This window comes from Xiphias gladius, chromosome 9 (assembly GCF_016859285.1).
Source record: "Xiphias gladius isolate SHS-SW01 ecotype Sanya breed wild chromosome 9, ASM1685928v1, whole genome shotgun sequence".
NCBI classification, from domain to species: domain Eukaryota; kingdom Metazoa; phylum Chordata; class Actinopteri; order Istiophoriformes; family Xiphiidae; genus Xiphias; species Xiphias gladius.
The window spans coordinates 20,413,430-20,437,676 of record NC_053408.1 but is presented as its reverse complement, the minus strand read 5'-3'; the positions used below and the strand labels follow the sequence as shown (position 1 = coordinate 20,437,676).

The 24,247-nt window shown below is 42.7% G+C and overlaps 3 protein-coding genes across 5 annotated transcripts; 2 read left to right on the top strand and 1 right to left on the bottom strand.

Annotated features, from left to right (window-relative positions):
- Positions 1-80: 80 nt before the first annotated feature.
- On the bottom strand, positions 81-6,904 carry LOC120794382 (dead end protein 1-like). Of its 3 annotated transcripts, none has more exons than XM_040135414.1 (5): positions 6,751-6,904; positions 5,319-5,424; positions 3,252-3,577; positions 2,373-2,505; positions 81-812 (listed from the first exon to the last, which is right to left on the bottom strand). In XM_040135414.1, exons 1-5 carry the CDS (start codon positions 6,772-6,774, stop codon positions 412-414), a joined length of 990 nt encoding a protein of 329 aa, XP_039991348.1. In that variant the 5' UTR covers positions 6,775-6,904; the 3' UTR covers positions 81-411. The 3 variants fall into 3 exon arrangements, with proteins under 3 accessions (XP_039991348.1, XP_039991350.1, XP_039991347.1); XM_040135416.1 differs by having other exon boundaries at positions 6,760-6,904; XM_040135413.1 differs by lacking the exon at positions 6,751-6,904 and adding an exon at positions 5,707-5,893.
- Positions 6,905-9,553: 2,649 nt separating this feature from the next.
- On the top strand, positions 9,554-14,795 carry kdelr2b (KDEL endoplasmic reticulum protein retention receptor 2b). The gene is made up of 5 exons (XM_040135984.1): positions 9,554-9,861; positions 11,583-11,683; positions 11,926-12,084; positions 12,724-12,976; positions 14,073-14,795. The coding sequence occupies exons 1-5, from the start codon at positions 9,771-9,773 to the stop codon at positions 14,105-14,107; spliced, it is 639 nt and encodes a 212-aa protein (XP_039991918.1). The 5' UTR covers positions 9,554-9,770; the 3' UTR covers positions 14,108-14,795.
- Positions 14,796-17,344: 2,549 nt separating this feature from the next.
- Positions 17,345-24,227, top strand: LOC120794721 (zinc finger protein 841-like). The gene is made up of 7 exons (XM_040135976.1): positions 17,345-17,647; positions 18,281-18,484; positions 18,843-18,944; positions 19,102-19,197; positions 19,691-19,801; positions 19,907-20,030; positions 21,065-24,227. Exons 1-7 carry the CDS (start codon positions 17,630-17,632, stop codon positions 23,071-23,073), a joined length of 2,664 nt encoding a protein of 887 aa, XP_039991910.1. The 5' UTR covers positions 17,345-17,629; the 3' UTR covers positions 23,074-24,227.
- The last annotated feature ends 20 nt before the right edge of the window (positions 24,228-24,247 follow it).

Sequence of the window (24,247 nt, the reverse complement as noted above, 5' to 3'; positions counted from 1 at the left end):
GACCTCTGGTTTCTAGACAGACAAAACAATCAAAAACTTAGTCATGTTTTGTTCAACAAATTTCCATATTTGAACCGAAAATCATTTATTTAATTAGAAAATGTAACGTACAGCTTCAAAAGTAACAGCTGAGATCTGAACAGGTTTAAATTATGTCGCAGAACAAAATGTGAGCAAAAAAATGAGCCTGTGCATGAAAGCACAGCTGGTGGAGGAGAATAAGATACTTAAGATACTAAGTAGTAAAACACCAATTATTTTGACTGCTACAATTAGCGTCAAAAATTGTCCTCCTTCACAGAGTCATAACTCAGTCGGATCTGAACCATGAAACACATGTTGATATCATTCAGTGTGAATATCATTATCTCTGAAATCCACTTAGCTGCAGAACTTCATTCAGAATCAGTATCACAGTAATCCAGTCATAGTAGGTGGAGGCCTACTATAAAGCAGCTGGTCAACCCCAGTCTCCTCACACACCTTATGCAGGAGCATCTTTGGGGATGTTGCAGACAATTGATGCCCCTGGGAGGAAGGAGAGAAGGTGAAGGAGCAGGGAGGGTGAGAGTGTGGGGGAGCACTGGATCCTCCCACTGCTCTGCAGAAACCTGGGGGGGTGGATGGACGGCGGGCCAGATGAGGAGGCACGACTGACGGCTGCGGAGAATTCAGGATGTGGTGTGGCAGCTTCAGATGTGACGCCAGGAGGCTCTCCGAAGGTTTCTGTGGAGGCAGTGACCCGACCGGGCTCGGCTTCACTGTTGATTGCCACTTGATGGAGACAGTCAGCGCAAACTGCTTCTTGAACGCTGGACGCAAAAAGAAGAGGGAGTACAGTAAGGACCACAGCTGCTTTGTGCAAAGGCTCAAAGTGTTTCAGAAAGTTACAGAGGTTATCATCCCTAACGTGATGCTTTACAAGATTTCATTCTTGCAAATATGTTGACTAGATATCTTGCATCTTTTCTTGTCTAGGTACTCAATCTAAATTAATATTCGTTAGTCTAATGATATACAGATTGCTTTAGGTCTTATTACTTTTTTTATGTTGTATAAATAAGGATCCAAATATGTGTGTGGACCAAAATGAAAAACAAAAACACACACACACACACACACACACACACACACACACACACACACACACACACACAGATAGATAGATAGATATACTTTCATCTTTAATTCATGTGGTCTAACAAAAATATCACATAAACCATTTAGGAATTACAGCCATTTTTATACGTATTCCTTCATTTTCAGAGGCTTGCGGCTGGTAATCATAGGCTGAATAATTTGTTTTGTTTGTACTTTGTGATTCTGTGCGTGTATGTGTGTCATCATGGCAAAATGTGGTCCTGGAGACACTTACTGAAGCTACCACAGAGGTGGTTCTCCGTACTCTGGCAGGTGTTAAAATGTGTTTCTGTCTGCCTGTCTGTGGACAGTTTTTGTTACCACAGTGACAGACTGTATCTTACCACCGTGCAAGATACAGTCATGAAACTTTACAGGTGTTTGGATCAAAATGAAGGCCAAGCTGGAAGATGGGTGCTGCCCGACCCATGAGTACTGAGTATCCGTGTAATAATGAGGTAATGACTACTGAGTACTCACGGGTCGGAACATTACCATGTTGACGGGCATTGCGGCTGGTGTGATCCCATCGCAAGATGCACTCTAGTTATTCCCTATGTGCGTTATCAAAACTCACTACATTCATAAACTAATCAATCAAAAATTTATAATGCGAATGGCTTCCAAAAATGTATGTATTACACATGACCAAGTCCATTGACATCTGCACCCTAAGCAGACTCTCTTGAAGTCTGCGGAGAGCCCACTGGAGGCCCCATGTGAACTTATGGTGTTGTAGAATTATAGATTGCTCAGCACTCACAGACTTCCTAGGAATGCACCCATTAAATCTACAAATCTGCAAGTGCGGTCAATTTTGATTCAGCCTCAGGAAGGCAGCAGAGGCACCACGAATGTAGGGAACCAAGTCAAGTTGAGCTTAACTCTCAATCACATTCGTTCCAACCAGTTAGTTATTAGTTCTCCTTCGTTTGACCTTAATTTTTTGGAAAGAAGTGACAGTCCTAGTTTGCATTACTCCTCTAGCCTTTTTGCAGCCACACTGAATTGCTGCCTGCAAGTCAGATTTTTTCAGTGACTCAATATGTCTGGTGTTGTGCTCACTGACATTTTCTTGGTTGGAAACTACTGCTACATCATAACTTTGAAGGTGGGATTAAGAATGGTAATGTCTCCTTTCTGTGCCATCCATGAAAAAAACATGTTGACATGTCAAGAGGTTGACAACATAAGTGTATCATGTCCATCAGTATCAGCAGGACTTCACCTACCTTCCACCAAGCTCTTCTTGGCCATAGAAGCAGCGTGATGGGATGAGAAGGCTACTATAGCTGACGCACCCTCTATACCAGACCTGGCCTTCAGAGACACTCTCTCCACCCCCTCTGCCAGCACACGCACTACCTGGAAACAAAGATTAGTTGCAAAGAGAATAACATTTTCACAACTTTTACTCACAAAGCAGTAACAGGCGTTCTCGTAGGACTGCAGTTCTTTTCGGTGTTGTAAGACAGAAAAGCAAACATCAATAAATGTCTAAAAGTTTATATTTGATATTTCTGTTTTAAATGGCCTTTAACGCAATTGCCATAAGCTGTAGATTTCTGCAGGCTAAATCTCATCAGCTCAACAGAAGAGGCCACTGGAGTGCGTCACAGCTAGTCCAGACATGGACGCATTGTCAGAAATTCCCAATATCTTTGACTCGGAATTACAATTTGGAGGCTGACATGAACGGTTTTTCACACTTGGCTGCTCCAATTACGGCGTAAATTATATGCTAACTGATAACAATCAGTAACACCTGCTGACCAGTGGCACCAAATGACAAAAGAGGAAAACATGGTTCTTAAATTGTTGTTTGCTAACAATATTGTGAAGCGACTAATGCGAAGGGAGAGTTCTAAGAGAGTGCAGTGAGCGGATGCTCAGGCAGCCATGGTAAGCCTGACTGTTAGTTTGATTTAAGCCGTGTCTATCTTTGTGAATGTGACCCCAGCCAGAACATTATAACTTTCATGAAGGAAGGATTTATTGCAGGACTGTTGTATTAGACTGGATTAGTTTTAGCTTGGTGTACCTTATGAACTTGCCGCGGTGTGTACGGTCCTGTCATGCTATCGCAAAGACAAGCCACAGTGCCATGGTACCTGCAGTAGGTCCTCTTGCCTGGTGGTGGCCGGCAGGTTTTCGATCTGGAGGTGTCTCTTCTCTATACTGCGGCGGACGCTTAGGCGAAAGCCGGGCTCCAGCATGTGGCCGTGCAGCTGGCGTATTGCATCAGCAGCTACACCTGACGAGCTGTACTTGGCGTACGCAAAACCGCGGTTCTGCCCGCTGAAGTTCATCATGAGCCTAAACTCCCAGAGTGGGCCCACAGAGCTGAACAGGGGGATCAGCAGGTCCTCATAGGCGTCCCGTGGGAGCTGGCTGATGAAGACCTCACAGCGGGCTCCTGGGTTGGGGCCATCCCACACTGACAGCAGAATGGACAGGAGATGGAAGTGGGTACATCACATGGTCTAATGAGGTCAAGTGAAAAATTAAACCATTTTACTTGCTTCTGCATTAAAAGATAAGGCTGGTGTTATTTGATCTTTTTATTCTTGGCAATAATCCCCTGAAGAGAAAACAACAACAATGAACTGATTTTACTAACAAGCATTGTCTGTGTAGCCACTGCCTGTGTGCCATACATTTCCAGCATCAAAAAAATAGTACGGTATTTTACATAAACCTTGGCTCCATTTTCACAACAGTTTCACTTTGAAAATTCTGTGCCTAACATGCTATACTCTTAATTTTGACCTCAAAATCTCACACAGCACACTAAATGGAAACATCTGTATCATATTAGCTAATACATCATCAAGTTTATCAGAGCATCACAGCACTGTATATGTTCATCTTTGAATTTTAACCATTGTTGCATTTTAAAAAAATTTATTATTAATGGAGTCAAACTAACAAATTCTAATTTTAAAAAAGCAGTGGTAATTTCCTCAAGATGATACATGTTTTATTTAAAAATAAAATGTGCAGAAGTCAGGATTTTAAATGATGTAGAATAAAAATGCCTGAAAGTTGAAAACCTTCATTTTCCATTAATGTAAATAATATACAGAATCGGTCTTTACAGTAAATCTGCACTCATACAAGACAAAATGATGACTGTGATGTGACCTTACACATTTCATTAATGTGCAAGTTCAACCATCTAAGATTCAGGAGTTTGTGCAGGACTGCTTGATGAAAGTGGCCGACATTGTATGTCCTGAATAAAAAGCAAAGTTCAGGGATATAAGTTTGTCAAATGACGCGATGCATCGAAGGTTTGAAAGTTCTACAGAGGACTCTCTCTCATCATCATACCCTGCAACTGCTGGACAGCAACACAGTTGTGACCAGAGGGAATCAGCACCATAAATCTCACAAGTAAGAGAAGTTATGTTGATGTAGTAACACCTTCATAATCATTTTGACTTAATAATAATGTGTTATTGTGGTATGAATTGAAATCTCTCCCTCCAAAAATGAAAACTCTTCGTTCTCTCTCTCTCTCTGCAGGTGCTCTTGTGCTGCTTGGGAAGCTTTCTGGCATCTTAATGTTTATCATGAAATGATTGGTTTTGGAATTATTTTGTTTAATGTGTGCATTTTTCCAGTGCGGCACTCAATCATATGCTAGCTCCCTAACTTGGCACTCCCCCATCAAAACTTTGATAATGTGATCATGAGATCAAGATCTTCACTTCAGTGTCAATTGCAGCACTAGCACCAGCATGTTTGCAGGCTCTATCTTGATCAACTGCATTGCATATTGAAGAAGAAAAGGTTGGGTTTTTTTTTTTCTGTTTTTTTTAATTACACTACAAATGTCCTAGGTCACGTCTGTTCTGTTGCTACCATGAGCATTTGCAGCTTTTCTCTAATTTGTGAACCTGTACATTTCTTTTTAGGAGTCTGGACTGTTGCTTGAAAAAAAAAAAAGTCATCTAAAAATGGGAACTGGTTCTTGGCAATAGTCACTATTTTCTGCCATTGACAGACTCAATAATTAAGATAACAAACTAACAGCTGATAATGAAACTTGGCTTTAGTTGCAGTCGAAAATTCGGTGTATTTGTATCTTTTGGTTTCTCCTAGGAGCTAGCTTCACTGTAATCTTGTGTAAAGGGAGTTTGTTGGAGCTGAGCAGCGGCAGCAGCCTCACTCACCCTCGGGTGGTCCTCCATACCTCCTCTGGCCATTTACTTGAGTAAGTTTTATATTGGTTGATTTCAGCCAGGTTTCCAGCGCCTGCACCCGCTCAAGGTTCAGCACCTGACGGGCAAACAAAAGCGGGAACAATTCCTCAGTGAAAGCACCTTCACAACTAACAGGACAAATAATCCAACTAAAATCAGTGTTTTTATGCCTGTTTTAGCCCATTTATTCCAAATCATGAGCACTTAAATAGATTATACTAACAGCAGCTGGGTAATATACAGCATAAAATTAGTACTGAGATATGAAATTAGACTTCACCCTGGTTTTTGGTCATTGTTATCTTGTGATACAATTTAAATAATGCCTTTTCCAATTAAAATTTTCTGACTTACTTACTCTCACAGAACCTACAGCAGCAAAAAACATGAAGCTCTTGCTGATTATCTGAAGGGTAGTAGGGCTGGTAGTAAATTGATCACAGACTCCATCCACAGTGAAACTCGTAAAAAGGTTTTCCGTGTCTATCCCAATACCCACAGTTGCAGTCCTCGGCGCTTATGAGAGCACTCCACTGATACAGCTTTGTCCTCCCATAACACTGTTGGACTCATGGTGGACAGTTAAAAAAAAAAAAAAAAAAACAGGATCCAATTGCCGCGGCGGAACCAGAGAAGGTATCTTTTTTTTATTCCCCACCTTCCTCTTCCAAGTTAAAATTTGGTGCCTGTACCCACAATGCAACTTGACCAGCAAAAGTTCAGTTGGAGACTGGGGTGTCTTTATGTTAGCAGTGCCTCACGTGGTCCTAATCTCCACAGCCCCAGAGGTTTTTAGGCTGACGCCGACTCAGGTGACATCACCTGAGGACATTTATCAGACTTCACACTGCTCCCTCTGGAGACACTAAAGGCTTTATACAACTTTTTCCACATGTGTAGTAGTAGTTCTCCCCAACACCTGGTGGAGTTTCCCTCTAGGTAGAGCAGCCTATCGTGTGCACTGCCATGCAGGTAAAGCTTTATGGGAGCGATTCGTTTTTATATCTCAACTAATTAACTGCTGTTTAACTTTGTTAAATATTCACATTCATAGTATTCAAGTTAAGATCCGGTGCTGGAGACAACAAGCAGAAAACCCCCAGAAACACGTCTCACTTTTTCACAAAGGCCGAGCAGAGAAACCCCAGAACGAGACCGAAAGTGCTTTTCAGTCCACCTGTTTTTATGCACGTTTATAATTTGCACATGAAAAAAACAAACAAACAAAAAAAAACATGGAAATGCCAGAAATGTGACAAAATACCAAATGTGGTAAACACGTTTTAACGCTTGGCTGAGGTGGAAAAGTTGCTGTACTGACAGAAACAAAATGCGACAGACTTTAGCGTTGAAGTTTACTTGAGTCAAAGTACAGAGATGTTTTTAGCTAAATGTACTCAACTGTACTCACAGCCGGCGCGTCCATATCGGAGATTAATGCGAACTAGAGCAATTAGCCGGGGCGGGACTTTGGCAAGGGCGGCAAAACTTGGGCCAACCGGGGGCCAGCTATTCAGAAAAACTGTAGGACTCGCTGAGGAATGTGTCAATCACGCTGCACCTGTAGAACACGGTTCCGACGTTGAACCCCCCCCCCCCAAAAAAAGAAAAAAAAAAAAAACACCTCCGCAGTACAATGAAACAAGACGGACTTAATGGACGAGCGAGGTTCTCCACAGAACACGAACTGGCACAGAGAATCGATATATGACATAATGCGCTTGCGCACATTTCGCGTGTGTATATTCGTGTGCGTGTGCGTGTGCGTGTTTTACGCACATACGAGGGTGGTGTGGGCTGCAGGGAACTATCTGTGCTCTCATGACTCTGCAGTACGGAACTTGGAAGCGGGTCGTTGGGAGTTCTTGTGCAGACCGGTCAGGTCCGCTATTTGTATACGGATCCGCGAACTGCCTGCGTATTGCGTGACGCGCGCTGCAACACTGTGGACACTGCGAGCGAACGGGCGTTGCACTACGCTATTTGCGTTCCGCGTACGGCACGTGGGCCCTTGTGCGGAGCGACCGGCATGGTAGGCTGCAGACAGAAGGGCGGCATAGGCGCATGCGCCGGTCCTGACCGTGCTAGTCAGAGCTCTACCCCCTGGGACAATATTAAACTGTTGCAGCCGCCCAAGGTGGGGCTCGTTTTACCTGCTGCGTTACACAGTTAGTTCGTTTAGTCCGGTGGTACCCAACCTAGGGCTCGGGCCCCTCCGGGGGCTCGCCAGGGAAATCTGAGGGGTTCCGTCAGATGATGAAGTGGATAGGAAAGAAGAAAAAGGAAAGCTCTGACACAAAAACAAGTTATCTCTAATCTTTGTGACATAATGGATAATTCTGTGTGTTTGGTCCTCAAGCATTTCTCAAAAATGACACAATCTGAAAAAGTTTAAAGCGGAGATGACTTTTTGGTGGAACTCTCAAATGAAACCTGTGACAAGGAGCCCGAACTACACACTGCTTTTCCTAAAGGGTGACAAGCCCAAAAGGTTGAAAGCCACTGGTTTAGTCTATAGCAATGCTGTTTATTTTCAAGCTCATGTTTCCTTTTTGTTTTGTTTTTTTAATCATAATCTCAAAAGTAACTATATCTATCAAATAAACATAGTGGAGTAAAAAAGTACATTATTTGCGTCTGAGATGTTTTTAATTAGAAGTATAAAGTTGCATTAAATGGAAATACTCAAGTAAAGTACAAGTACCTCAAATTTGTAGTTAGATTCTACCACTGGGAATTACAGGTATGTTTGACATAGGAGGAAATCTTTATTTTATCAAGATTGGATGGAGAAAGGATTTTTGGCTATAATACATTTAATGGATGAAGATGGTAATATTTTTAAATCTTACTGATTTTAAAATAAAATGCTCATATAGACGCTGTTCTTTAGCTGTCAAAGCTACTCCTGTTGCTTTGAGGAATCTGATTAAAGGAATATTACAGTTTTATTCCGTAATACCTACATCTGCTATTCTGTTTATTGACAGTTTCTTAGATGGTAAATGTAATAACATTTGTGATCACTAATTACGAAAGAATGTTTTCCTCCTACTGTTAAAAGAAATGTTTCATTTCAAAGGTTTTCAAGAGTAGACGCTATCTAAAACTAAAGGTAGGTGCATAAATATTTGGACAGTGACACAATTTTTGTAATTTTGCCTCTGCACACCACCACAGTGGATTTGAAATAAAGCCATCAAGTCAGTTGTCCAATTACTTCTGAGCCTCTGAAAATGAGGGACTATGTATAAAAACGGCTGTAATTCCGTAAATGTTAATGTGATATTTTTGTGAAACCCCTTGAATTGAAGATTAGAGTCTGCACTTCATTCACATCCTGATGGATTCATTTCAACTCCATTGTGGTGTTGTACAGAGGCAAAACTCTGACAATTGTGCCATTGTCAAAATACGTATGCACCTAACTGTAGATATCTCTCATTTCCTTTGTCACCTGAAATGAAGGAAGTTGATTTCAAAACAATTAATGACATTTATCCATGCAGTGAATTCTTAAGAGTAACGTTTAATTTAGATAGTTATGTATGTACATCCCAGGAGCATCTTCTCTACACCTGTAATATTGTTAAGCTCGTTTGGGAGAGAATGCATGAGTGGTTAAGCTACAAAGAATGTAATACCTGTTTTTGAATATCATATTGTTAACTTTGGTGTTTTTATGCAAAAAAAAGATGTTGAAATTTTGTGTAATCATATTTTGGGTAAATTTTATATACACAAATGTGGATTTTTAAAGTTGCTCCAATTTTTGTGACATTTAAACACTTGACAATCTTATTTCATTCCTTAAAAAACTGAGGTGTCATTAAGAATCTGAATGACTTGTGTTATATACTGATTAATCCCCTTAAAATTAAGTTGATAGTATAGTTGTTTTTTCTTTTATATATTTAGGTGATTTATTATTTGTATTATTGCTAGTTTTTAGCTTTTCCATTTTTTTTACTCATGGTTCAAGTATGCTGCTTGGAATTATTGTTAGGTGTGTTTGCCAATAATAATACCCAGTTGTTATTTGAAAATGTTTAATAAAGGTTTATTAAAAAAAAAGTCATGTACATGGCAACTGGGAGGTGAAAGATGATCCTCAGAATTACTATCTTTTCCACGGAGCTTGGAGGTAGCATTGATGTATGCAAAGTATCCATCTTTCTCTTCTGATTGGCTTAGCGCACCAGCGTTTCCCGTCTTGCATTGGATACTGTTGTCTTGGCCACATCCCCGAGCCACGTCGCGCTTTACTCGCCATTTTCCCACCTTCTGAAGCCAGAATCGGCCTATTCTAGTGTCACGGTGTCATTCAGCACTGTCCGGTCATAAATTAATTGCTACCGTAGACGGCCTGAGCTCTTTATAGAGTCTTAAATTGGTTCGCTTCTGCCGGAGCTCCAAACAAACATGAATCTTTTCAGGCTAACCGGCGATCTATCCCACCTAGCAGCCATCATCATCCTGCTGCTAAAAATATGGAAAACCAGGTCTTGTGCCGGTGAGTAGTCATATACCTTTACTCACAGTTTGCCTCACCCCTTGTCTTGCACAGAATGCGTCCTGCCATGTAAATGTACCGTTTAACCAGACGAACGAGGGTCTGTGCTGTGTAGCGTCTTCCGTTTGAGCTCATTTGCCAGTTATCGGCTAACGTTAGCTAGCTGGCTAGCAACACCGTCCATACCACCAGTGTGCCCTGTCATCAAAATAAGGGCATTTCCGACATCGTCCCCGTTGTTGTTGCGAACGTGACCACATGCGACGTGAAACCCGGCGAAAGCTATTGTCGGGAAGGAGTAGCTGTGAAGACTGGCTAGCCGCAGCTGTCTTACTAGCTAGCCTTGGCGGCGCATCGGGCCCCGCAGCAGCGGAGTTAGGTAGGGACGAGGGGACCCGAGGGCCAGCGCATTTGTTAGTTTACTTTAGCACCCTGGGCCTCGTCATTTTCAATTGTTTGGGGGTGGGGGTGATGATCTAGTTTCACGTTGGCCCCCTGTGACTCCTGTACGTTACGTTAGCCCATCGCGACCTCTCTGACGTGGCAGCAGTCTACTCGAGTTGAATGTTGCAGAGACCGTGTCTGAATACATGCCTTTTTGGCCCGGCAATGTTTGGAAGTGGACCGCTGCCTGTGGCGTGCTGTGTTGTCCCGAGGAAACGTTGCTGTCTTCAGGTCTAGCTTTGCCGAGCTCTCCGGTTCTGTCGGCGGTCAAAGGTCGGGGCCGTAGCAGTGCACGACAGCCCGCCACCAGCCTGACTTTTGCCATTACTGCTGTTTGCTCGAGATTAAACCAGATAGGCGCTGCACGCAAATCAATTTTGTCCAAGCGGTAGCATTACAAACTGCGGTGCATTCGAAAGCAGCTGTCAATACCAGAATTCCACCAGTTAAGGCTCTGAAACCGATGTATCACAACCGACAGTAAAGGGGCTATGTTCAGCTAATAGTAATGTCGTGATTGCTGATCATAACCTCGTCCTGGTCTCTCGGTGGGTACGACTGTGGGAAACGGTGTCTCTCGCCAACACACCGGATAAACAGAGCTGGTGAGGATGAAGACAGCTGCTGCGCTGAGCCCAAACATACACTGCCAACTGCTTATTAGTGAGCTGCAGTGTAACTTCGTAACAACACAGGCACCTGAAAATGACTAAATGCCAGTGAAACAGACTCTACTTAGCAAAAATTAGCTTACAGTTAAAGTTTCCAACCCCTGTATTTCTCATGTTTGCTATTTTAGTCCTGGCTCTGGTGTTTCACATCTGTTGTCTGTGATCAAGCTGGCTGCAGGGAGTGAACATTGGTTGATGAATGAATGAAAAGTTTTGTTCCCTCCTGCATAAAGAGAAAGTTGGGGGGTGTATGTTGTTAGACAGTAGAGGAGAGTTGTGGAGTAGTGTGTGAGGTCTGTGGATTACTGTGCGCATCTGTCACTTATTTTTATTTGGGACGGGATGTTACTGTTTACTTGTAAATTATCTTTCTTTAGGGCTTCACCGCCATATACTGAATGTGTTGTTGTGTAAACATCTGGAGTTGAGTTACAGCACACACCTGTAAACATCAGCAAAGTGCATCAAAACAGCCTGGGTGGACAGATAGGGGATTTATCAAAGTGCATTCTGTGAACGATCCCTTTCTTAAATGCCAAGAAATAAGATATAAACCTATTGCCGAGATGTGAAAATATTTCAGTGCCCTCTGCTGTCTCTTCACAGGTATTTCTGGAAAGAGTCAGGTCCTGTTTGCATTGGTGTTCACCACTCGTTACCTGGACCTGCTCACCTCCTTCATCTCTCTCTACAACACCACCATGAAGGTGAAATACTCGCACGTTGCTCCCTGTTTTCATATCCTGCAGTATTTTTTTCCTAGCACTAAACACACATCTAGTGCACCAAGCCGACACACCTGTGTTTGCTAAAGCTTGGGAAAGCCGTGTAGTAAATGTGACCGATTTGTGTGTGTTGTCGCAGCTGCTTGAATGTATTCATGTCACTATACTACTGGGACCTGTGGATGTTCTCCTTTTCATGTTTTGGTGTTATCCTGATCTTTCAGATCATCTACATTGGATGTGCGTACGCCACTGTGTACCTGATCTACATTAAGTTCAAGGCAACTTATGATGGGAACCACGACACGTTCCGAGTGGAGTTCCTGGTTGTGCCTGTTGGTGGCCTGGCTTTCTTGGTTAACCACGACTTCTCTCCTCTGGAGGTCAGAAATTCAGCAGAAACACACTGATAGACTTTTTCATATGGCATAGATGCGTATGATCCTGAATGTGCATTTAACCATTCATACGTTCCTGGGAAGTGGTCCCCGACTTTTGGACCCCACTGTATGTGACTGGTGTCGCACGTCAATCTCTGCTTGTTACTGTGGGAGCAGAGTCCGGTCATACACAGATTTCCGTGACATCATTATCAAATAAAGTGTAATTTTTACTCTGTCAGATGAAATGTTTGTCATTTGGTTCAGTCAGCTACACACCAGGTACACCTGGCCGGTAGGAGATAACAATACAAATGTCTCAGTAAATATTTACAAACTAGTCTCTGATGAGAAATCATTTTTCGTGTCCGACTTGTATCACATGACAAACACAGATGGAGACCATTGGTTCACCTAAGCCTGAAGCCTGAAGCTTTACGTAGTAGAAGTACTTAGTAGCTGCCTGAACAGGATTCTTGCCCACAGCCATACGTTTTAGATGGAAAATGCTCACTTTGTTTCGAGGACAACTATGCGAATATTTGTGAACTCATTCTAATCACTGGTGGTTGTTTTAGTCAACATACATGTCAGTGCTCCTTTGTCTCTCAACAACTCTGTCCTCCCCTTCCGTTTTCCCAGATCCTGTGGACATTCTCCATCTACTTGGAGTCGGTGGCCATCCTGCCCCAGCTTTTCATGATCAGCAAGACAGGTGAGGCCGAAACCATCACCACCCACTACCTGTTCTTCCTGGGACTCTACAGAGCCCTCTACCTCATCAACTGGATATGGAGGTTCTACTTTGAAGGATTCTTTGACATGATCGCCATTGTTGCTGGAGTGGTGCAGACCATCCTCTACTGTGACTTCTTCTATTTGTATGTAACAAAAGGTGAGTGCTGCTTCGTTTTTCTTGTAATTTCAGAAAACACAGTAAAACTGTGAAGATGTTTTGTTTTGCTCTGTGCGTTAGTTAGGTTTCAAGCAATGCTGCTTTAGAATCAATGCAGCTTTCAGCGGACAAACAGTATAGTACTAGTTACTTGGTCGTAAATCAGCATATACCAGTCTTTACTGTGCCGGAAACTTCATCAAATTGGAGCAAGAAACCAGCGACAAGCCAATGTTGTCTTAATATTTTGGTATAGCACTACACCTGACATCAAAATGCATCCCCAATCCAATATGCATCTTAACATTTGAATTCTTAGCAGATTGCTCTGCATGTCACAAAGACATAATAACAAATGTTGTATCTTACTTTTATCCTATCTGTGAGTGTCCCAACAAGGACTATTACACTCCTCACACTATATTTGTATTGGACTACTTTTTCCAGGGTTCTGCCAACTATAGTAACATTTTTCATGAATGTAGATGACACTGTTTGGAAGCTTCTTTAGTATTTATCAGGTCATTATTATGCCTGTAGTTGGACAAAAGGCAGATTTCATCAGAAGATGGAAAGAGACAGCTCTTTGCTGGTAGACAACATAAAGTTAAAGCAAAATTCGGATGCACTCTGTGAAGGGGTAATTCACTGCTATGTTTTTGCATACATTTAATTTCAAATGCTTTCACTTAAACGTCTTTGCTGCTTTAGGATGCTAGTTTGACCTTTTGTCAGATTTTAAATTTTGTTTTAAAATAACTTGCGCTGGCTCCAGTGCTTTCATTGCAAAGTATTGCATTGCAGAAACTCAGGCATTTATTTTAAAATACTGTCAAGAACCAAGGTTAGGAAACAAGAGTGACAAGCAGACATGTGCGGAAGTGTCTTTCAAGGTAGGCAAAACCTACCTGAAATTCTAAGGAAAAATGTTTTCAGAAGATAAAGTGTCAGGTTACCCAAATACAAAAACACATTTTTAAAGAAATTGAAGAGGACGTGGGGTGAGGAACCTTTTAGATTAGACTGTGTTGTAAATGACGTCGAACTGTCATGTGGTCTGTTGTGTTAAACATAAACCTGTCCTGTCTCACTTCAGTACTGAAAGGAAAGAAGCTGAGTCTGCCAGCCTAAGTGCCAAAGAGGAGTGTTTTGGCAGACTCAAAGCGGGGGATCGGAGGGGAGGTGGAGTGTTAGTGGACACCTCTAACACCCCCCACCCCACCCCACCCTCCCGCCACCACTTCCTCCTCTTCCCCTCCCGCCAGTGTAAGATGCCTGAGACAGAGAGCGAGTGGGAGCTGCCGACTGCACCTTCGTCTGATCCAGAACGAGTGGAATCAGAACGCCCGCAGAGGCTGATCCACGGCCCCTCGGATTTCTGTTTGATGCATCTTGCCTTAACTGTTTTTTATTACTCTGTATAAAGGAAGGAAAAAAAGCGAGAAAAGTTTTCTACATAAAAATGTGTACTCTAAATATTTGACACATTGGTGAATAAGAGGTGAAGATATAAAATTGCCTGTGATTTGGCATTGTATGATACTGAAGCGGACTCCTTGTGGTGGGATATTATTGACTCGAGCGTTTGTAATAGTATTTGCAATGGAAATAAATGTGCGTTGTTTTTCCTGAATTAATTTGGGGAGGAATTTGTTGAAGCCTCATAAGTTAGGTGGGCAAGTCATTCATGTTTTGCTCATCTGTTTTTTGACCAGTATGCATTCCCATGTATAAAGACTCTTTCTTTAATTTTCCCATGCCCTTGGTAGGATATAAATCGACGATATATATGCCGTAATTTTAACGCCCCCCCCCCCCCAAAAAAAAATTTAACTCATAACTGAGTTATATTTTGGTTCAGATGCCTTCGAATTTGACAAGTATGCATTGCTTCTGTGGCATTTTACTTTTCTGTATTGAGCAAAATACTTATTAGGAAAAAACACAAAATGAAAGCAAAGTGTTGAAAGGACACCAATGAACTCTCATCACTGTAAATGGCTTCTTTCATTACCCAGCAAGAATGCTTTATCACCTGTAATTATACTTGATTGCCCAGCCCATTTATTTCAGATGGTTTCTTTATATATTTGAGATGAGTAAATTCACTGGTACTGTGCTGTATGTGAAGTATCACTACAGAAATGGCATTTTTCTTTTAGGTGCAGATGTATTTATTTTTTAACTTCCTGGTTTCCAATAAACAGAGTCCGTAGAATTGTCCACCTGTTGTGCATAATTTTAACCCTACAAATGAATCTTTGTGTCGGACTCGGAGATGAAAAGCACAATCCTACGAACGCTGTTGCAGTAAATCCTAAATGGTTGTCAGGACGCATCTGCCTGCATTTTCATTTTCATGCAGATCATTCCAAGTTCCCTTTTAAATTTCTTACCAGAGGTTTTGCATGATTTTGCCGCCACAAATAAAGACTTTATGGGAAATATTTGTCTGCTGTGGTTACAATGAGATTAAAGAACACTCCTCCGATTTACCATCACGCTCCTAGTGCAGCCTGGAGCGGCTAGCCTCAAGCACACACTTCCTGATTTTCAAACTTGCAGTCTTCAGACCCGACGCAAACTCAGCTGACATCACTAGAGGCAGACCTCACACACCCCTGGCACCCCTTTTGAGGAGTTTAAAGTTCCTCAAAAAGAAAAAAAGAAAAACTGACATGTGCTTAATATTCAGTGGTCACATGACCTGAATTAACCAATGAATGATGGTTTTACTACATAAAAAGGGGCTGATTGTTTCGAATTTCTTCTTCACAATGCCAAAGACATGAGAGCATCAGAAATGTTATTATCAAAAAACTTAACAATTCCAAAGGCTACAAGGCAATCGCCAAAAATCTTGAAATTCCTGTTTCAGCATTCGATAATGATGTCAAGAAGTTTCAAAGTCATAAAACTGTTAGACGCTTCCAGGACGTGGTGCTAAGAAGAAACTCAATGAAAGAAGTCTGCGAAGGTTGATGCAGATTGAGGAAAAAACATGGAGGAGGATGTGGAGAAATAGTGTTTGGATTTGTCTCTCTGAGCTCCCCATCTGTGACAGATTTTCTCCCTGGTTTACTTTCTGCAGTAAGGACGACGGGGAGGCACTGAACTCATTTTCACTCGTCCTGAATTGATTTCCTCTGTGGCAGCACAACATGTAGCACCAGCCTTCAGAAACTCCTGCCGGCTCGACTGGACCAACCAAGCACTTGGCCGATTAACTCTGAGAGACTCACTACAGACACACTCGAAAATACTTGCTAGCCAAGCAGCACAGCAAGGCTACAAAGAGCCCACAATGCAACACTGCTGCACTGTATTCCAAAAGGAATATCTGTTGTAGTGAATGAACATGTAATTGTCTAGTCCTGAAATATAAGACAACCCCCACTTTTTAAAACCTGCATTTTTCCTTCCCTAAATGTATTAGGGCCAATGCGGTGTCCTTTCTGTCCAGAGAGATAGAGAACTTTCAGCACAGTTTTTTTTTCTTACAAAAAAAAAATCCTTTCTTGCTGTGCCTAAGTCTTATACTGGTAGGGAAAACCCTGTATTTCACGTTGAGCGCTTCCGATCTCCACGGCCGAGGGGCCACTCTGGTTCGAACACCAAAACGCATGCTTACAGTCGATAGCTACAAAAAGAACTGTGGGTAAATGGCTTGCAGAATAGCTGAAGCGCACACCTCCCAAAAATCTCCACAGCGTGTTGGGCTGCACGTTCACCTCCATGCACACGGAGAGAAACACCAGCCTTAACCCCTTGATGTGAAAAAGGGGCCCCCCTTTTTTTTTTTTTTATCTTGGCCCCTTGCCCCTAGAGTCTCTGCTCGCCACTGAGCACAGTCGACATGTGGGCCGTTACTGTGAAGCCGGAAAAAAAAAAAAAAAACTCCTGACACATGACCGTGTGTGAAATGCAGCTCTGCACATGCATGTCTGTAATGCTGTAAAGCAGCCATGTCAGATGTATTCTCGGCAATAAAACACAGGTCAACTCTGATGCCGGCCTCTTCTGTGGGCGTTGTACCTAGGTGCGTCTTTCACTCATGATTGACCAAAAACATAGTCTCGCACTTTCTTGTCAGAGGAACCGCACATTAAGTGGGCTTCTGTATGTTTTTGTAAAAATTTAATGTAATATGCCTGCTGTCTTTCAGAGAGTTTTCCCTGAAGAGTTTGGCCCCACGTTTGGTGAAGCCCCTTCACAACTTGTTGTGGCTGCTTCTGTCCAGACTTGAAAAGTTTCTTCCTCTTCAAACTTGCCAAGAGGCGCTCCCTCCAGCATTATGCCACACGGATTAACAGACTAACTAACTATTGTTGGTTAGCAGCGATATTAAAATACGTTGTTTGTGATTAGAACGCTTTGGTGGGCCGGCCAGGCCTGGATTGTGCGACAGTCAAGTTGACCCGCGCCGGGAACCATCGAAACAGGCCAGACCACCCGGAACAAAAACACCGTCGGACGAATGATTGGTTTCAATCCAAATTTGCAAGCGGGCTGTTAGCTTCGCCCTCATGCGTCTTTTAAAGCCCCAGCTCTGAGGGGAAGAAAGGGGGAGATAGAGGCGGAAGGTAGTAGAATCGCTTCCATAGGTCTAACATCTTCTGCTTCCCCGGGTGGAGCGGGAAAACAGGATGGAAGATGTCTCCAAAGGAGACTGTGAGTAACCGTTCACTAAGTTTTACCGCTGGAAACGCTGACGGTAGCCGGCTACATTAAAGCAACTGTGAAAATACGGAGGAGTCGTACGAGCAAAGCATGGGTGGCTAATATCAGCTTTATACAGTGCATTGTTGACCCATGAGAGTAAATGGGGAGATTTACATACTCTTAATTTATAGCGAGATCGTGTTAGCCAATATCGCCGACATTTTCCCCAGTCCAACTAAGTGCGAATATACCATACCACAACGATTTTTTTTAATTCTAACCGTTTTCTTAACGTGTTGAGCCTTTGCAGCGTTTGAAATGCCTCAGCGCGGCACTAACTGCTGCAGCCGAAGACAATGAAGGGAATGAAAGTGTTCCCGGAGTCGAGACACTGATAGGTATTGAAGTGGCAGCGAAAACGGAAGCGTAGCACTAAATGAAGTTGAAGTGGGGGTTCAAATAGCATGGAAGCCCTGGGTCGAGGCTGGCGCATCAGTCGAAGCTGCTCAAATGTTTCGGTGCGATTCAGTTGGAGAATGCTTGTTTTCAGGATAGACGACCGGAGTCGGGATACATCTCCAGCACGTCAGTGTATGTGGCTGGTGTTGTGTGGGCAGATGACGGACTGGTGTTTGCGTTCAGGTACGCGCCTTCCCGCTCCCTGCCCTGCGCCTCCTCGTCTCGCCGATGCGGCTGGTCTCAGCGGCGGCCTGGCAGACCCTCCAGCGGAAGGTTGTGGCCGACTACGGGATGCTCGAGGAGTTTGTTTCCGTGGTCACAGACATTGTGCCAGGGCTGCTCACCACCCGCCAGAGGGCCCAACTTATCCTGGGCCTCAGAGCACGGGTGAGAAGGAGTAGTATTCGGTCATTAACAGCTCATACTTACCCTCTAATAACTGCTGGGACAGTGATTTTTAGGGGGCGGGGTTGACCTTAACACGGTGTCTGTTTTAATTCTACCATTGGGGCATCTTGAGAGGGGGGGGGATATTTTTTCATTTCACACATTGTGGCTTTAGTTACTGCAACAACAACTGCTTTGGTGTCTTCATTGTCCAGGATTTAAATTCAATCCAGGAATGTGACACTGGTATTAAAAAAGAAAAAAGCTAGACATGTGGTACTGCTAAGCTATGGAGCTAATAGACTTGGCCAAAGTCACGTAAGGTGTGGTTACGAAAAACTGTCGTTTGTGGTCGTAGCTTATCCTGGAGTTGTGTCAGTTTGAAGCTTCTGCGGACTCCGAGACTCTTCAGCCACACCTGGACAGGATGCAGACCCTTATCGAGGCTTGGGTAAAGGAGGTGAGTGTAAGGTGTCTGTACATCAAATAAAAATTAACATTTTATTGGAAATTAGATGTTACTTATTAAAAGTGACCATACACTTTAGGGTGGTTGCTGTCATTTGCTCATTACCGTAGCTGTACAGTTTTAGGATGTTCATGTCATGCGTTTGCAGGCCGGTGCTACCAATGTGGAAGTGCCAAACCCAAACTTTGTAGATCTGGTTAAGAACATGTTGGAAAATCCTGACAGGAGGGAAAACTTCTTTCAGGTCAGTATTATTGTTGAACTTACGCGGTACATTAAGTGCAACAAATGTCTCAAAGATCTAATCGCCAGTAGTTTTCTTTTAACAGACAACCACGCAGAAGCGTCATCGGCCACTGGAGTTGTCATTAATTGGGTTTTAGCGAGTGTCTTTGCTGGTTAAATGGATCATAATTGATACTGTCTATGTTGCTTCGACTGTCACTTTGTCGCTTTTATTTTGTCAGTGTTGGAGCCAAACATTTAACTTGGATGTGCCAACACACCTCCACTACTGTATTTCCTTGACAAATAAAGATGAAGAGCTGACTGGTGTTCCAGATTCATTGTTTAAATGAAACCAATACGTTTTACTGAAGTCGGCCCACTTGCTTTAGTCTTGTGTCTTTGTCTTAAAACCATGTCTCTCTGATTCTTAAATGACCTCAGTCATAGCAATCTTTCTGTATGTTTTTGTAAAAATGTAAATGTAATATAATATACCTGCTGTCTTTCAGAAAGTTTTCCCTGAAGAGTTTGGCCCCACGTTTGATGAAGCCCTTCACACCTTGATGTGGCTGCTTCTGTCCAGACTTGAAAAGTTTCTTCCTCTTCAAACTTTCCAAGAGGTGCATAACACATTGACCATTTTGATATCACTTTAAGCTAGCTTTGAATATCACTGCTCTATGGAGGTTGTTCTTTTTGCTTCATGTCCTCTTGGTTTTCTTCAGGTTGCCTCAATGTTTGACGAGGTGTCCTCTGTGCTGGAGGACTGCATGGAGTCTGTCTCTCAGTGTCAGGAGCTCAGAACCGTGCTGCACCATCAAAAAGACCTCAGCCGGCTGGATGACAATGGCAAGTTTTTATAGTTCCTAACTCATGGGTTTATTCAGTTCATCACCCCTTTCAAATTTTGTGTCTCAGCATTGTACTTTCTGAGAGAACTTTGCTTTGCTTCTGGGAAGTATAATTGGTGTCCATTAGGGGTGTCATAACACATCATAGCATAATATGCTGTGATACAAAAGCACATTCACGGAGTAGCCTGATATTGCAGTAGGGATAACAGCATCTTTTGTTCATGCTGAAACATATTAAGCTGTGGATCTGCAGCTGTTTGCCTTCATTCATCTCTTCTACTGACATTGCATAAATGCAAGTTTTTTTTAATCCCCTTTTTACCACCTGTGATTTGGAAATTGCGTTTTTTGCACATTTTTCCGATTAAGCAGGAATAAATGAGGACTTTTCTACAGTCATAGTGCTTTTCCAGTCAGACTGTAAAAGATATTGTGAGTTGTGAGGAGGACAGAACTGTAGGCTGACTGCATTTTAGCTTCTCTTATTAGTATTATTTTCACTATCAGTTAATCTGCAGATTATTTTTTTTAGATTAAATGATTCATAATTAGTCTCTTAAATGTCAAAAGCAGTGAAAAAATGCATGTCCCAACTTTCCAGATTCCAAGGTGCCGTCTTCAAATATCTTCTTTTGTCAAACCAAAACCCAAAGATATTCAGTTTGCTGTGATATATGACAAAGAGAGGCAGGGATTTCAATGAGGCTGTTTTAGAAGCTGACCATTCATCAGAATGACAAATACAACTTCAAATGAGTGCTAATGTTGGCGCATGTCTGCTGGATGTATGAATAGGCTGACTCAGTTGCCGCAACAACTGTGTTAGCTGTTGTTAGCTTTAAAGGCTGCACCCATCTGGCCAAACATTCAGTGAGTGCAACTTTAAATATTTAGACAAGTCAGAGTTTTCTCTGACTGATGCACTCCTGATGTGGCATTTGTTGTTTGACTAATGAATGGCAAGTAGCACTGGATGTCAAGGTTTAGTGATTTTCACTCTTTCATTACAGCATGCTTTTCTCTCTTCAGATGGTTCCTTGGAGGGTGCCTGCATTATTTCAGCTCTCAAGCTTCCCTCTATAAAAAGACCTGAGTCACATAAAAAACAAGCACAAGACAACACCTTGGATTATGTGCTATCACGCGCGTCAGATTTGGAGAGGGAACCTCTAACATTGCCTCATGCAACACCGATAAAGACTGACACAATCACCGAGCGTCGGACAAGCGAGATAAAGACTGACAGAACTAATTGGGCCCCCGGGGAAAATGGAACAGGGTGGGTTTTCGGAGATATTACAAGACATGAAGAATACGTAGGCCCCCTTCAAAGTCGAGTGGAGGATGCATCTTGCCTTCTAAAACAATGCTGTGTTCAGCTAGAAAGACTTGACATGCCGCTGTCTTCGCAGTCTCGACCTGTGAGACGCAACAGAGGCCTGAAGATGAAAAAGATTCTGCTAAAAGAGAAAAGAGGGCTCCGTGAAGAGGCCCCCCCTGCCTGCAAACCTGCTTCTAGGAAAACAAAACCGTCCAACAGGGCTCCCCCAGAGGTCTCTGACAATGAGGATTCAAGCAGCTTCAGCAAAGACTCCTCATACATGGCTCCTATCAGTAATTGCAGTGAAGATGATTCATGGTCTTACTACTCAGATGAGGGCTCTTGCTATAAGACTCCTAGCAGCAGTCCCAGTATGGCTGACTCATGGTCTAACTACTCAGGTGCTGCCTCTTCCTTGGTGAGTCCTGTCACTAGCCCCACTGAATATGACTCATTGTCTAGCTCCTCAAATGAGGACCCTCCTTACACGGGTCCTAACATTGTGTCAGCTACTGGCAGAAAGCCGGGCATCTCTGACATCACAGCTAGCACTCCAAAAACGATTTGTAAAATTTACTGCTTTATCTGCAAGGAGCATGTAAATACAAGCCTGAGAACTCACATGAAAACCCACTTTCCCGCTGGTGATTACGCCTGCCCTCGTTGCGACAGCAGATTTAAACTCTTCACATCTTTTAAGATGCACTTGCGTAGAACCTGCTATGAGTACGGCAAGCAGCAGGTGGATCCGGAGAAGCCGGACGAAGCCGGGAGTCTTTTCAAATGTGACAAATGCCAAGAGGCATTCAGGTACAAAGTTTCCCTGGACAGGCACAAACTAACCCACAACGATCTGTACTGCAGCGTGTGTAGGAAGGTGTTACGAGACACCGCAACGTTGGCAAGGCACAAGGCTTCACACACCCTGTTTAAGTGTACGCGGTGCGAGGAGACTTTCACTCTTTTTATGCCCTTGCTCAGACATTGCGAAAACCTCCATAAAATCAGCAGACCGTTTAAATGCAACCATTGTCCGAAAACTTTACCCAAGCTCCGCTTTCTAATCCTACATGAATGGACACATACGGGTCACCTACCGTTCCAGTGCGCTCAGTGCAGCTGCAGATTCAAATCCGATGCAGATCTGATTTATCATGAACGAGTCCACACAAAAGAGAAACCCTACCTATGTGCGGAGTGTGGCAAGACTTTCTCCCAGAATTCCAACCTGCTGCGGCACTTGAATCTCATTCACGGTGAGTTTCGAAATGAGAAGAAGCACTCTTGCTCCCAGTGTGAGAAATCCTTCAAAGAGAAAGGAGCCCTGAAAAAACACCAGAGGAGCAAACACTTAAATGAGCTGTTCCGTCATCCGTGCCCGTACTGTGGAAAGATGGTGTCTGCGACAACACTCGCGAGACATAAATTAATTCATACGGGAGAGAGACCTTTCAAATGCACTGTGCCTGAATGTGACAAGTACTTCAGGTCAACGTCCGAAGTGAAGAAGCATGTCCTTATACAACATACTACAGAGAGACCGTATAAATGTGATGTCTGTGGAAAAGGCTTCATAAAAATGTGTTTTCTCAACGCACATGCTAAAATACACTCAGGAGAAAAGCCATTTGTTTGCCATATCTGCGGAAAGGCTTTCCCCAAGCTCTACAGCATGCAGAGACACAAAAAGCTTATACATACATTTGTAACACATTAACGCCACATGGTAGGCATGCTCAATTAAACAGTGGTATGCCAAGAACATCGCTTTTCAACCTGCATACGTTTTGAGACAACCATTCATGGTGTTTTCGATGGATGCCAGACTGAGCCATGCTGGACCAGTTACTACCTTCATATGTTGTATAAAACTGCATTAAAGGAGTATTCCACAGACTTAGCTTTGCACTCTTATAACATTGTTGGACTTACGACAGACGGTATCGAAATCGATGCAGCAGAACTAGAGATACCATCTTTTTTTATTTCACACATTTGTCTTCCTTGTTTAAAAACTAGCGCCCACATTACCCACGATGGAACCTCCAGACAGCTTGGTTGGAGATGTGGGTAGTTAGGCGTGGAGTTAGAAAGGAGTGAGCTCCTCAGACCACTGTAACCTGCTCCTCGTCTCTGACTGAGGCTAGCAGCTCATGGCTACATTAGCCACTACTAGCATCAAACAACCAAATCTCTGACCAAACTACCAGCACTAAAGTCGAGCCTTGGGTAACGTAGTCAAGGGCAAAGGATGTGTGGAATTTTAAAAAAAAAGGTGATATTTGCAGTTCTTCTGCATCACTTTTGATCATTTTAATCCATTGCATATCTGATAATGTGATAGGAGTGCGGTGCTCAAATGGGGTATTCTTAAGCATTAGATCAGTCAACTTTGTTTATGGAAAACTGACTTTCTTTAGCTTTCTCCAGGACATGTCACAGAATACGTCTGTCTTCATTAGCTCAACCTTGTTTTTTTTCTGTTGTGCTACGTTTTGCCATGCTTCTTTTTCTAAAAATGTATAATATAAAGTGCATAGTACCCTTCTCCTTCTCTGGTCATCTTTTTGGACAACATTCAGTCATATTGAATTTATTATGAATGTGTTCTGTTTAATACACAGTTAAAATATACTTAAATAATAAAATGGAAACAAAAAAGGAAAGAATATGGCTCGACTAGATCTGGCAGGCTGTTTTCAAAAAAACTGAGTTTCTGCATTTTTTATATTTATGGGATTTCTAATAGTTGGCTTAACTTTCACTTAGACCTAAAAGTATTTTTACTTGTGTGAGATCTGTGTGTCAGTAATATTGCCAAAATTCATATGGCATTTGTCATATAAATCTGACAGAGTAGGTCACATGATTGGGATGGTTGCATCAACCTG